The sequence below is a fragment of the Equus przewalskii genome, unplaced genomic scaffold (assembly GCF_037783145.1).
Source record: "Equus przewalskii isolate Varuska unplaced genomic scaffold, EquPr2 ChrUn-6, whole genome shotgun sequence".
Classification (NCBI taxonomy): domain Eukaryota; kingdom Metazoa; phylum Chordata; class Mammalia; order Perissodactyla; family Equidae; genus Equus; species Equus przewalskii.
The window spans coordinates 620,680-634,164 of NW_027228754.1; the positions used below are offsets into that span (position 1 = coordinate 620,680).

At 46.9% G+C, this 13,485-nt stretch overlaps 1 protein-coding gene across 4 annotated transcripts; it reads left to right on the forward strand.

Annotated features, from left to right (window-relative positions):
• Positions 1 to 3,913: 3,913 nt before the first annotated feature.
• On the forward strand, positions 3,914 to 12,759 carry FCRLB (Fc receptor like B). Of its 4 annotated transcripts, none has more exons than XM_070608442.1 (7): positions 3,914 to 4,137; positions 4,945 to 4,995; positions 5,292 to 5,312; positions 5,663 to 5,917; positions 7,537 to 7,803; positions 8,498 to 8,776; positions 9,085 to 12,759. In XM_070608442.1, the coding sequence occupies exons 2-7, from the start codon at positions 4,965 to 4,967 to the stop codon at positions 9,498 to 9,500; spliced, it is 1,269 nt and encodes a 422-aa protein (XP_070464543.1). In that variant the 5' UTR covers positions 3,914 to 4,137; positions 4,945 to 4,964; the 3' UTR covers positions 9,501 to 12,759. The 4 variants fall into 4 exon arrangements, with proteins under 4 accessions (XP_070464543.1, XP_070464544.1, XP_070464542.1 ...); XM_070608443.1 differs by lacking the exon at positions 3,914 to 4,137 and adding an exon at positions 7,967 to 8,069 and having other exon boundaries at positions 4,518 to 4,995; positions 9,085 to 9,950; XM_070608441.1 differs by lacking the exon at positions 3,914 to 4,137 and having other exon boundaries at positions 4,778 to 4,995.
• The last annotated feature ends 726 nt before the right edge of the window (positions 12,760 to 13,485 follow it).

A 13,485-nucleotide genomic window follows, 5' to 3' on the forward strand; every position in this document is an offset into this window, starting at 1 on the left:
TCCTCAAGTAACCATACCAACTTATTAAAGACTGTTCCAGAATACTCTGAGTATTACTGGATTTGGTGAGCCTTTCTTGAACTTAAAGTCACGACTGGACGTGTTTCACACATTTTCCCCAGCCTTAATCAGGCCAGAAAAGATAGCTAATTTTCTTCAGTACCGAAGCAACTTCATTTAATTTAACATTTACGTGCAAGGTTCTAGAAGAAGAAAAAGAAGATAAATATAAAATAATCTCTGCTCTCGTAGGCAAGTTCAATTGAGTTTATGAGGAAAATCTGGCCTCCTGCAGATTTATAATTGGAAAAGCTAGGAACAGTTTAAGAGACTTTTTATATAATTGTGGATATTCTTCTTTGATGTGTCACAAAAACTTGGTAAGGGGTAGTTTCTTAAAGATCAGTTGCAATATGGAATCTGAAACCATATCAATAAATGTTTCTTACTCTGTTACATTAAAATCCATTGGTCCTTGTACTTTAAATGAATCTTTTACCCATGCATTGGTCATTTGAAAATATTAGTTCACAAAGTTATGCAGATCTTTCAAATGTTGATACCATTTCATTATAGACGATATTTTAAAAATCACATTTAATATCACCATCAGAGAAGTCTTTAATTATTGGAGAGCTGTCAAGCTCATGATGATGAATATAAGCTTTCCACAATTCTAATTTTCATTTGAAAGCTAGAATGTTATCATTGGCAATAATTACTGTCAGTTGTTTTTCTCAAAGGGGCAAAATCACTTGGTTTACTTTTGAGAAATGTCTGCGGAATATCCAAGTCTGAACGACCATAGTTTTCCAGTCATTCTTTCAATTAAAAATGGTGCTCTGTGAAAAAAGTAGCTGGTTCAGCTCAGAACTCAAATAATCACACAAGAGCTTTCCCCAAAGACAGCCGTTATATTTCAGAATGGAACAAAAGTGCATGCTTCCCCCTTCCCATCACACGGAATATTAAAACGACTTATACTTGGTCTCAAAATTTAATAAAATTAACTTTTTTTCTTTTTTACTATTTCATTAAGATTTACCTTTTGTTGTTTTTTTTTTTACTGTAAGTTCATTTTTTATCTTTTTTTATCGCGAGTGCGTGATGATGAAAAATACAGTTTGGTGCCACTGCCTTAAATTGTGCTGAGGAACCAGCAGTTCCCCCCCACCCCAACACACACACACTGCTTTGCACTATCACTGCAAATGTCAACCTAGTAAGAAAGGCAAATAATCTCTTAACATTATTACAAAAATAGTTCTGACTTTGTGGACACCCTGATAGCGTCATGAGAACCCGCAAGTATCTACAGACCAAACTTTGAGAATTACTGGACTAGATCATTCTAATATTTTTGATTGGACACTTTTTAAAAGTCTAAGTTGATTATACTACACATCCCTTTATTCCTTAATACCTCTGTGAGAAAAGGCAACATCTTCTGAACAGCAAAGGAAACAGTCGACAGAATGAAAAGGCAGCCTATGGAAGGGGAGAAAATACTTGCAAACCACGTATCTGATAAGGGGTTGCTATCCAAAGTATATAAGGAACTCATACAACTTATAGCAAACAAACAAATAACTCAGTTTAAAAATGGACAAAGGACCTGAATAGACATTTCTCAAAGGAATACATATGAATGACCAAGAGGTATATGAAAAGGTGCTTAGCATCACTAATCATCAGGAAAACGCAAATCAAAACCACAATGAGATAGCATCTCACACCTGTTAGAATGGCTATTATCAAAAAGACAAAAGATAAGCGTTGGTCAGGCTGTGGAGAAAAGGGAACCCTTGTGCACTGTTAGTAGGAATGTACATTGGCACGGCCACTATGGAAAACAGTATAGCACTTCCTCAAAAAATTAAAAATAGAATTACCTTGTGAACAGGAATCTCACTTTTGGGTATATATCTAAAGGAAATGTAAACAGTATCTCAAAGAGACGCCTGCACTCCCATGTTCATTGCAGCATTATTTACAATAGCCAAGATATGGAAACAACCTGAATGTCTGTTGATAGATGAATTCATAAAGAAAATGTGAGATATGTATGTATAATATATTATATATATAATTATATATAATATGCACACATATACTCACAATGGAATATTATTCAGCTTTTTAAAAAAATCCTGCCATTTGCAACAATATGGATGAACTTGGAAGACATTATGGAAAGGAAATAAACCAGACAGAAAAAGTCAAATATTGTGTAATCTCATTTACATGTGAAATCTAAAATAGTCAAACTCATAGAAGCAGAAAGTAGAATGGTGGTTGTCAGAGACGGGGAGGGCAAGAGGGAGAGAGAGCAAGAGGAACTGGTTCACAAGATTACGGGAGGCTGAGAAGTCCCACAATTTGCCATCTGCAAGATGGAGACCCAGGAAAGCACAATTCAGTCCGAGTCCAAAGGCCTGAGAACCAGGGGAGCCGATGTTGTAAATCCCACTCTGATGGCTGAAGAAGACAAGATGAGATGTCCCAGCTCAGTCATCGAGGCAGGAAAAAAAAGGAGTGAATTCCTCTTAACCCAAAACTTTGTTCTAAAAGAGAAAATAATATCTAGAACACAACATCATTTATGTAAATTAATAACACTAAATATTTCTCAAAGATAAATCTATGCTTGCATACAGGAACATACAGTAAACATCGTACAGTGGGTACTTATGTGGAGGAGAGGAAAACGGTAGTATCGCTGAAGATAAAAAAATAACAGAACAAGAGAGGAGACTTGAAAAGACTAGTGCTGACAATCTGCCACAAGCACGAGAGACAGCAGATCTTGGAATAGATAGACTTCAATTCAAATTCCAGTTCTATCACCTCGGTTTCCTCATATATCAAATGGAGATGATAAGAAGGATTATTCCTTCTTCAAAGGGCCCTTGTGAGAATTAGGTGAAGTAATTTTTGTGAAGCACTTGGCACAGTGCCTGCCATGTGCCACAACACTCACACTACAGCCCTCGCTGAGAGTGAGCTGGTGTCATTATCGTCAGCAACAGCTGCACTATCTGATTATCATCATCCTCATCACTGAGACATTTTATTCATCAGAATTATCAGATGATGGCGTATCTTGTCCAGAAACTATGTCATGAGAGGCTGTGAAGAATTGCTCAGGTAACAAATGATAATTGCTAAATTTCTCTGCATAGTAAAGGGGTGAAGAATTAGAATTTCTGCAGGGAAAAGTCCTCGATGGAGAAAAAGATCCAACTTGGGGAAAATGCAGAAGAAAGCCTGGAATAAAGAAATGTTGGGTGGAAGATTCTGCAAGCCAAATTCTGAGCACTGTATGATGTGAACCCTCCCAGTGATTCTAGAGATTTTCAGGGAAGACTGTATACCTCATGTATTTTGGGTGTAATCAGGTTTCTTGTGGAATCTGGTGAAGAGGCTGAGATCTGAGTTATGAGTGAGAAGAAGCCAAAACAGCATCAGCTTATGTAGACAAAGGTGATAGACAGCTGATGGGTGGGTTACGTTTCTGTCATAGAGGTGGAGGCCTGGTGCAGAAGCCAGACCTCTGGGGCAACTGTAGATGATGCAGCCAGTTTATGGTCTCTGTCCTCAGTGTCCAGCTCTCTCCCTCCCCTGCTCCTGAGCACCTTATCAAACACCCCCCCCCCTACTTTTAGACCCATATGACTATCTCTCTTTTATCAAAACCTGCTCCCAAATAGGATCTGAAGTGGCCAGCATCGTTTAAATGACCAATCATATTTCCCTAAGAGGCATTTGCATTTTTAACAAGGACTAGCACATTAAGAGAAACTATGAGAGAATTCTCAGAGTGAAGCTTTGGGCATCAGCAGGCAAGAGGGGAAGAGACTGTCTTAAAGAGAGTCGGCAGTGTCATAATCGATCCCCTTCCTGCCAGAATTCCAAGGGAAGGAGGTGCCCCAGTACTGAACAGCCACAGGTGAGGGCAGGAGACTGTCCAAGGAGACATACTATCAGGTTGGAAAATTCATGAAGTATTTACAAGAGAATTCAGGTTCCCCCTTGCTCAGGGTATGATCACGTGACTCAGAAAGCACAAGAAGTAGGGCCAGAAGGTCGGATCTCAGAAGATTCTGAGGGGCTGATGCAGTGACTTCTCTGCCCCAGGTAAGGAGTCCTAGAACTGAGGCGTGGTTGGGGAGGGGCTGCAGGGATGAAGAAGGAAGGAAGGCATAAGTAAGTGGAGATGCCACAGGGTGAGATCATTGGGATGGATAGGAAAGAAGAGTTTTCTAATTTTTGAGGGTTTAAGGTTTCAGAAAGGGAGAAAGAAGGGGAAACATATTGCGTTTCTATCCTTGACTGGGACACTGGGAGACAGTGACAGAGAGGGTGGTTGATGAGTCATGCTTTTTTGCCTAATCATCAGTGGAAGGATGTGAGCTCTGGGTGCAGGAAACCCAAGATCAACCTCACTAGGTCTTACAGGAAATGTCTGTTATCAAGGAATGAGCAGAATAAAGGCCTTGGGTGGACCAGGAGGACATGAAAATGTGTCTTCCTCAACTGAGGCTTACAGGGCTGACTGGAAGGTGGGGAGGAGGTGAAATGGGAGTGGGATGTCGATGGGAGCCTGTGGTGGCAGAGTCACCAGCCACAGCCTGGGGTTCTGTTTGGTTCTCTTGGGCTGCAGAGGGCACAGACTCTGCTCAGCAGGCCTTCTCTACAGGAGTTGAGGCTGGCCTGAGATGTGAGGTGGGTGTAGGGGTGGTAAGTGGGACAATGCCTGGTACTTGGGACACCTAAGTGTTGACACATATCCAGCCTGTCTCCTGCTCTCTCCAGTCCATGATCTTTAGGAATTAGGAATGGGTAGGAGAAGCAGCAATGTCTCTCAGTACTCAATGGTCAGCATTGGCTACCTTCTCTCTCTCCTCCTCCATCCCATGCCGGCACATCTCCAACGTTCTGCAGCTGCTGTAGGGGAGTCTATCATGTGGGCACTGACAGCCCTCCTGCTCCTGGGTGAGTCCTCAACGAGGCAATAGCAGCATAAGGACTTTGGGTGTGGGGAAGAGTGTGAGTCATGGGTGTGTGTGTGTGTGTGTTGGGGGGGTATCTAATCCTCAATTCCAAACAGTTCACTATCTATTTTTGGAGGGGTGAGGAGGAGGGGGTTTCTTAGAGCAGGGGAAACTAAAGGCAGAAAAAAACCAGGTCTTGAGATGTGTTGAGTCTTTCCTGTGGTCAAGAGAGCCCCTTTCTTCCCTCTCATCTCCAACATTCTCCTGCTTCTTCCTTCTTTGATTCTTGTTTTGCAGTTCCAAGCAATGGGCAAGCTGGTGAGTCTTCCACATCCCTTATCCCAATTTCTACGACTTCCACTCCAGCCCCACTAAGTGACCTGCTTGTGTACTCACTCCCCACTTCTTGGCTGTTCTGAGATAGTGCCTTTTCCCACTCCTCCTCAATCTTGTGACTCAGTTTGTCCATAGACACTTAGAGATGGGTGCTAACTGAAGGACTGATGATGTGTAGCCCAATGTGGCCTCCCCTGCCTCAGGGATGGGTTAGTAACATGGGCTGGGTCCTCAAAGCTGGAGCTTTCTGAGATTTCCTAACCTTAGACTACATCGTTGGGTACCTCACCTTGATTCTCTTTTCCACACTGCCCCCTCTCACATACCCCCAGCTACTCTGGAGAAGCCCATTTTGTCTCTACACCCACCCTGGACCACAATCTTCAAGGGGGAGCGGGTAACGTTGCGGTGTGATGGGTACCACCCTCTGCTTTTGGAGCTCCGGCCCATCAGCACTCTCTGGTATTTGGGCCACCTACTCCTACCGTCTCACAAGAAGAGCATTGAGGTGCAGACGCCAGGGGTGTATCGGTGCCAGACAAGGGGAGCACCCGTCAGTGACCCCATCCACCTCTCTGTGTCCAATGGTGAGTAGTCTGAGGAAGGGAGGGGCAGCGCCTGTCTCGTCTGGCAATACTGGCCCTCCTGTGGGAGAGGACACTGAGCCACTCCCACCAGGGCAGGAACGGGGGCCTATCTAGAGTCTCTGGAGCAGGCAGGGGCCTGCATGGCACTATGTGAGAGATGTAGTAAGGCTTGCCTGGCCCCAAAGTTCCCTCACCCTCCTGCCACCATGGGCAGCAAATAAATATTTCTGTTTATGAGACTAGTCAGAAGAGCTGAGCCTCTGAGGACCTGCAATACTGGACAGAAAAGTTCGCCAGAGGGCAGAGGGGAAAGGACAGAGAAAAGCAGGAAAAGTGAGGATCCTTGGGCAGGCTGGGTATGGCCATGGGAATTACTCTTGATTGAATGGTGCCTCTCTGTACCTCCCATCAGTAAAATAGGGCAGACAATAATACCTATCTCTTTGATTGTTGTGAAGATTAAAAATGAACTATATCATGCTGTTAAGGAAAAAAGCACCAGTTGAACAGAGCACTTAATCAAAATTTTATTACAGACATGTACACACGTGTGTACACAGGGGTCCATTAAGAAACTGACTCCCTGGGGATACTTAAAGGGTTTCAAAACAGAATAAGAGAAATAACAATTGTTCATTAGGGCCCAGGATTGGCTACTTCATAAGGAATATAATATCTTAGCCTGGTAGGCCACTGTTTGTATTCAGAGTTTAAAGATCATCACTCAGGGTTCAGATTAGCACTTACGCGCACTTCCTCTCCACATTCTGGTTTCTGGTTTGGAAATTGATAGTGAATATACAGAAGATACTGGTCATAATAGACGGTGGTTACTGCTTGCAGAAGTGAGAGTAGCATATAATTGTGGCTTTTACTTGCAGAACTCTTTTTCAATGTAAAACACCTAAAATGGCATCTAGCACATGTTAGGGCTTATGTGTTAGCTCTGATGGTGATGGTGCTGGGGTAAATACTGAGTGCTGTGGCAAGTACCTAAGGCTGTCCCCGGGGTTAGGGAAGTGTCCTGGGGGTTAGGGAAGTTTCCTGGAGGAGATAAGGTCTAAGCCTAGACCCGCAGGACAAGTAGACTTCAACTAAAACAGGTGAAGGGGAGTCTTATTGGCAGGTGCAAAGGCTCTGGGCTCAGAGCAGGGCCAGTTCTTCCAGCAGTTCAGTATGGCTGCACTTAGCCTGCATTAGGAGTGGAAGGTGGGGACAGTAAAGGAGAAATGGGACAGGGGAGAATACTGAGATGATGCTGGAGTGGTGAGCAGGGGCCAGGTCAGGAATGTCCTGATGCCACCCAATGGAGTTTAAACTGCATTGGTGGGCATTATTCTTTGAGGCCAGAACCAAGTCTCAGGCACCTTTGCCTTCTCAGTACCTAATGAAACGCCAATCCCCCTCTTTCCCCACTCACCAACTAATGCGCCCTGCTTTGAGGCTCCTGGGGTGCCTCAGTAAGGCAGGAGTGAGTTGGCGGGAGAGGGGAAGGAGAGTACGGGGCGGAGGGGGGGGGAGGGGCGGGTGGAGAGGGGAAGCATAGAGGTGGGGAATGGGAGACCCCCCAGGGCTGAATTTTCTCTTGGGGTCAGGCCTGTCTGTGGTGTCTGTCGTAGACTGGCTGATCCTGCAAGTGCCCTATGCTGCGGTGTTCGAGGGCGAGCCGCTGGTCCTGCGCTGCCGTGGCTGGTATGACAAAATCGTCTACAAGCTTCACTACTACCACGACGGCCAGGCCGTGCGCTACTTCCACTCCAGCGCCAACTACACAGTGCCGCAGGCGCGCTCCAGCGACAGCGGGCGCTACCAGTGCTCGGGCACCATGCGCATCCCAGTGGAGAGCGCACCCATGTTCTCCTCCAAGGTGGCGGTGACTGTGCAAGGTGGGGGATACGTGGGGCCCCGGAGGGAAGCAAATGAGCACTGGGAAATTCTGGGACAGCGATCAGGCGGGGGTGGAAAGGAGGGGCGGAGATTCAAGTAGCTGCCACGTGTCGGATTTCTTTGCTAGACCGCTGACGCTTTCTCCTCTCCTCTCCTCCGCAGTGAAGGCACACTTGATCTGCAGCCTGCGTGGGGGCGGGTGTCCCTTCCTCCCGACACACACCCCGGCTCCTTACTCCGGGTGGGCACCCCACATAGGGGGCAGGTCTGTCCACGTCCTAGCCAGAATGGCGGCAGCAGTGGTAGGGGGTTCCCTGTGGGACTGGGGCAAGGGAATGGCTCCTCTGCGTCCCGCGAGGCAGGCGCAGCGACCCCCTTCTAGGCTGGAGAAGGCGAGCTGGGTGTCAGCTGGGATATGACATAAAGTGTCTGGCCTGTTCCCGCCTCTTTCAATCTTTACCCGTCCCTCAGGGACTCGGTCCCCCTGCCCCACATTTCAGAAGGCTTTCCTTCCTCCCTCCCCGCGTACACACAGCCTCCTCCCACTCCTTGGTCCCCTGGGCGGCGAGAAGCCCTCCTGGGAAACCGGAAGGAGAGAGGGGTCGCGGGGCCGAGGACGAGCGGGACTTGGTGCCCCGGGACCCTTGCTCCAGCCTAACGTGCATCGCAGCCACTGGGCCCCCCTCTCCGCAGAGCTGTTCCAGGCGCCGGTGCTGAGGGTGATGGGCCGGGGGGAGCCCCGCGGCGGGGTGGTCGTGCGCTGCGACACGCGCCTGCACCCGCAGAAGCGCGACACGCCGCTGCAGTTCGCCTTCTACAAGTACAGTCGCGCCGTGCGCCGCTTCGACTGGGGCGCCGAGTACACGGTCCCGGAGCCCGAGGTCGAGGAGCTGGAATCGCACTGGTGCGAGGTGGCTACCGCCACCCGCAGCGTCCGGAAACGCAGCCCATGGCTGCAGCTCCCAGGGCGGGGTGAGTGACCGCATGCCCTCCCGCGACGTCCACCCGGGTGGGCAGCCCTGCCTCAGCCTCTTGGCACCGGCGAGTCCTACCCGCACTCCCTCTCCTGTCACCTGCCCCGCCTTCCCATCTCCGCATCCCTGCCCTCTTCACCCGCTTCCGCTGCCTCCCGCCTCTCCCCACGCATTCCTGCCTCCCTGCTCCGCTCCCTGGCCCGGTGCCTCTCTCCCATCCACCCACCCGCCCAACTCCTCGCCCCCGCCCCCAGACCGTGGGAGAACGATTGCAGCTGCGCGGTACTCGGCGTGTTGCTTTCACAGGTTCTGCTCTGGAATTGGCATCCACCACCGCCCCCGTCCCACAGGCCGCAGCCTTGGCGCCTGGTAACAAGCCGCTTTCCTTCAGAAAGCCCCCCGTGTCCAGATCGGTCCCATCGGTCACCTCCGTCCCGAACACCACCTCAGCGGGGCTGCAGTTCCCCACGGGCAGAGCCCCCACTGCTGGGCCGCCGGCCTGTGCTCCGCGGACCCCCTTGGAACAATCAGCGGGAGCCCTGAAACCCGACGTGGACCTTCTGCTCCGAGAAATGCAGCTGCTCAAAGGCCTGTTGAGCCGGATGGTCCTGGAATTAAAGGAGCCACAGGCCTTCCCAGAGCACAGGGAAACAATGGAGACCCTCATTCTCCGCGTTCCTGTGAGCCCGGGAGCACCGGAGACCGCTACTGTGGAGAGCTGAGGTGGGGGAGGCGGCTACTGTCCCCTCTCCAACCTCATTCATTCCTGGTCTCTCCTGCTTCCCATCACCGGTGACCTTTCAAAGCCATCTGTTACATCCCTTTGTCTCGCTGTGGTTTTTAAAGAAGGACGCAAAAAGTGTAGTGGCTGATGATTTCAGTCTTACACAGCATATCTGAGCAGTTTGTAACCACAAGGCCTTCCCTCTGCTTTCTTCCTTCCCCTCACAGAATTCAGTAAGGAAGTAGAAACTTGTTGTTTACCGCTTAGAGGTTCACGTTTGGAAGTGAATTTAGTCATCCTTAGCTTTTCATGTAAGCCCACCCAGTACATATCTCAGCACAAGCGATATTTTGGTACTTAAGGTCATTCAGGTAACTGAGCTTTCTAGAACATTTTAGAGTCAAGTTGTAGTTATTCATAATGAATTTAATGTTACTTTAAAAAAGACTTTCAGTTCTATTTCTGATGACTTTATACCCTCAAAGCCCTGGGTTCTTTTTAGTTTTAGAGAGGGAAAGGTATTTGTCTCGGCCTCCCATTCTGAGTCATAAGGGTCAGAGTTTGGTAGACTGGTCCAGATGTGCGTCCTGCCCCACTGTAGCTAGACAGACTCACGGGCTCTGGTAATGGGCCATGCTCATTTTAGTCACAAATTAAATGAGTAGAATTGCTTTGAGGAATCTCTGAAGAAAGTTTAAGACAAATCCTCAAAATTGCTAAATTCTAATTTTTAGCAGTTTTTTTACTTCCCTAAGAGCCATTCCAAGACGAACACACTTAGACACACATGTGCACAGATCTATGTCCCATCCTACATGGAAACTTTAATGTCACTTGAAGAAAAAAAAGCAAGAGACCATTTCAATCACAGTTTCAGGGGGTGCGTCCTACAAGTCCCATTTTCATGGGTCTCCCATCTGCCTACTAGATTGGCTCTCTGCCAGGCTGGTGTGACTTGTTCCCGGGAAGTCTCACTCGCATTGAGTCTGTACCCTTTATCAGTTAAGCTTCATTGTTAAGGTTTAGAACTGATAACTCTATTCTCCCATCCTTTACTTCTGCGTTATAGATATTCAGTCACAACACAATTTCCTGTTTCTTTTTGAGTGATTAACCAGAATAACATCAACATACTTCCTAATTTTCTTCTTAGTATTATCTTCACCATGTTATTATTACAAAGTCACTGAAATTACATACAGAGAGAGGCAGGCAGGTACACACATAAATTGCAATGCAATGTGCTAAGTGCTTTATGAAACACTACGGGAATTCAGAGGAGGAAACTGAATCTTGAAAGAACAGCAAGAATTCACCAAGTAAAAATGTGGAAAAGATTGAGGGGTAGGGCATGTAGGCTGAGGCTGCAAAGGCACGGAGGCATAAAAGTTTGTGTTTGTAGAGCTGCAAATAATTGGGAGTGGTTGGAGAATTATGTGTGTTTATGTGTTTGTTGGGGGGTGTATTTTAGGGAGAAGCTGTCAGGAGATGAATGTGGGGAAGTAGAAAGGGATCAGAAATGGAAGTTTTGTTAGGAAGTCCTTTAGCCTGTTGAGTATTTGGGATAGATATTTGGAAGCGTTCCTGGGATGAAGGCATCAATAAGTCTTACTGGAGGAGATGCTGATTTCAAGTTAAAAAAGAAGCACCAAGTAAACTGATCTCAGTGGGTGCCTGCTGCTCCCTGAGAAGGTATGTCCAGGCCCCTGTAGTCCAGTACTAGGGTTCTAGTTTACAAGGTTCTCTGTGACTCTGATTTCCAGCTTTCTAATGCAAGCTCATCTCACTTCTGAGAACTCTCCTCCCAGGAAGACTTCTCTGCTAATTCCCCTCTACTCCAGTGGCCAGGCTGTTTCCCTTCTGATTTTGTTCCCTTGATTTTCTGCCATCCCTGATCCAGACAGGAAGTGACTAGCATTACTACCAAGAGACTTAGTAATCAAAGGATCCCAAGTCATGAAAAAAAAATCAGTTGATCATTTTTTAAGAGAGCAAAACAATGAAATCGCCACTCACAAGAGAGCTGGTATGGCAGGGTCTCCTTCATTTATACCTTGTTAACAGCCACAATATCCTTCTTCCTTTCCTGCCACCTGCCTACATTTAGAACTAGGGATGTGGGGGCTGGGGAAGAACAAGGACTTACGAGTGAGAACAAAAATCATTCGTGACTCAATTTTTTTGTGGGTGGAGGGAGAAGAATTGACTTTTGTGCTCTCTAGACTCCGCTGTCTCTAAGCCCCCCAGCTCTCATAGATCATCCTCTGCAATATCTGTTAATGATCTCCCAGAAAAACCTGCACTAAAGAAACATCAGCTTTGCCTCATTCAGCTTCTGTTTGAGGTCCCAACATGCATTTAGAGAATCAGAAGGCTAGCTGGCCCAAGGGAGAATCTCAGAGTTCATTCCCAAGCAGCAAGGATAGCAACAAGGAAAGCAGCAAGGATAGAAACATGCTGGAGAAGCCAGGGGAGGAAGCTGCTTCTCCCTGGTTCTCTGATCAGTTCTGTGGCTCAGACTCAGGCTGCAGACCCTAAACTTACTGATATCCATACGAGATACCAAACAAGGAACCCAAATGTCCTCCAGTAGAAGGGATCCTGGCAAGTTCCATTTGGATCTCAGCCTTTCTCTTTTTTTTTTAAAGACTGGCACCTGAGCTAGCAACTGTTGCCAATCTATTTTTTTTTCTACTTTTTCTCCCCAAATCCCCACAGTACATAGTTGTATATTTTAGTTGTGGGTCCTTCTAGTTGTGGCACGTGGGACGCCAGCTCAACATGGCCTGATGAGTGGTGCCACGCCCACGCCCAGGATCCGAACCAGCGAAACCCTGGGCCGCACCAGCGGAGCACGTGAACTTAACCACTTGGCCACGGGGCTGGCCCCAGCCTTCCTCTTTCATTCTGTCCTCACTGAGTCTGTTTTTTATATTAGCTTTACTCTATGGAAAGAGGGGAACTCTTTGAGCTCCACACTTATGACTTTTTTCCTAAGAGAGTGAATCAAATCCTCTAAGTTAAAGTCCGAACTCCCTATCATGACATATGGAGACCATTCATGCTGTACTGCAGCCACACCGACCACTTGCTCTTTCCCCAACACACCAGCCTCGTTCATGTCTCTATGCCTTTGAATGTACTTTTGCCTCATTCTCTATGGGGAACTGCACAATTGTTCTGAGCCCAAACTTCCTCTTCTGCAAAATGAGGGAAATGAATAAAAGTAACCCTACAGGAAGAGACAGACAAATAAACAGACTCGTTCATTATTAGAGGTTTTAAGACAGGGGATGATAAGGTGCTTAGAAGCACAGGGGAGGGGCACTAAGCCCAACATGGGGGTTCAGAAACCACTTCCTGGTGAGATGACATCTGCCAGTTCCTATTGACGAACTATTAGATTGTTTTTAAACTTTTGACATTTTAAATGATGCTGCAGTGAATATCCTTACACCTATATCTTTATCACAAACTTGAATGTATCTGTGGGATAAACTCCTGGAAATAGAATTGCTGAGTCAAAGAATATGTCTTCTTAATTTTAACAGATGTTGTCAAATTATCCCTCAAAGAGGTTTACCAATTTGCACTTCCACTAATTAGCATTGAGAGAGCTTGTCTTTCCTACCCCAGTCCAGAGAACACATCATCATACTTTCATTTCTCAGTTAAACCCAGAGAACCTCTTGACTCTTTATCTACTGTTGACTGTCTCCAATTGGACCAGGATAGCATTACTAACCTTACATCAGGCAGCAGCCCAGCAGTACAGTCCACCCCAGAGTAAATGCCCCTATTTGTAATGTTAACCCATCCACTTTCTGAATTCCTTGCTAGCTAGTTTGCAGTTAACTAAGGAAAATGCACTCCTGACGACACTCCCCTATTAAACACGGACTTTGGCTAAGTAGAGCTCTTATTCTAAACCAGATTATCCTAGTTCTTCACCAAATTTCCATGTAGAACAGGTGACACATACT

Coding starts and splice junctions, on each gene's coding strand:
- FCRLB (XM_070608441.1), top strand. CDS start 4,839: ATGGGTAGGAGAAGCAGCAATGTCTCTCAGTACTCAATGGTCAGCATT. Junction 4,996..5,291: donor GACAGCCCTCCTGCTCCTGG/GTGAGTCCTCAA, acceptor CTTGTTTTGCAG/TTCCAAGCAATGGGCAAGCT. Junction 7,804..8,497: donor GGTGGCGGTGACTGTGCAAG/GTGGGGGATACG, acceptor CCCTCTCCGCAG/AGCTGTTCCAGGCGCCGGTG.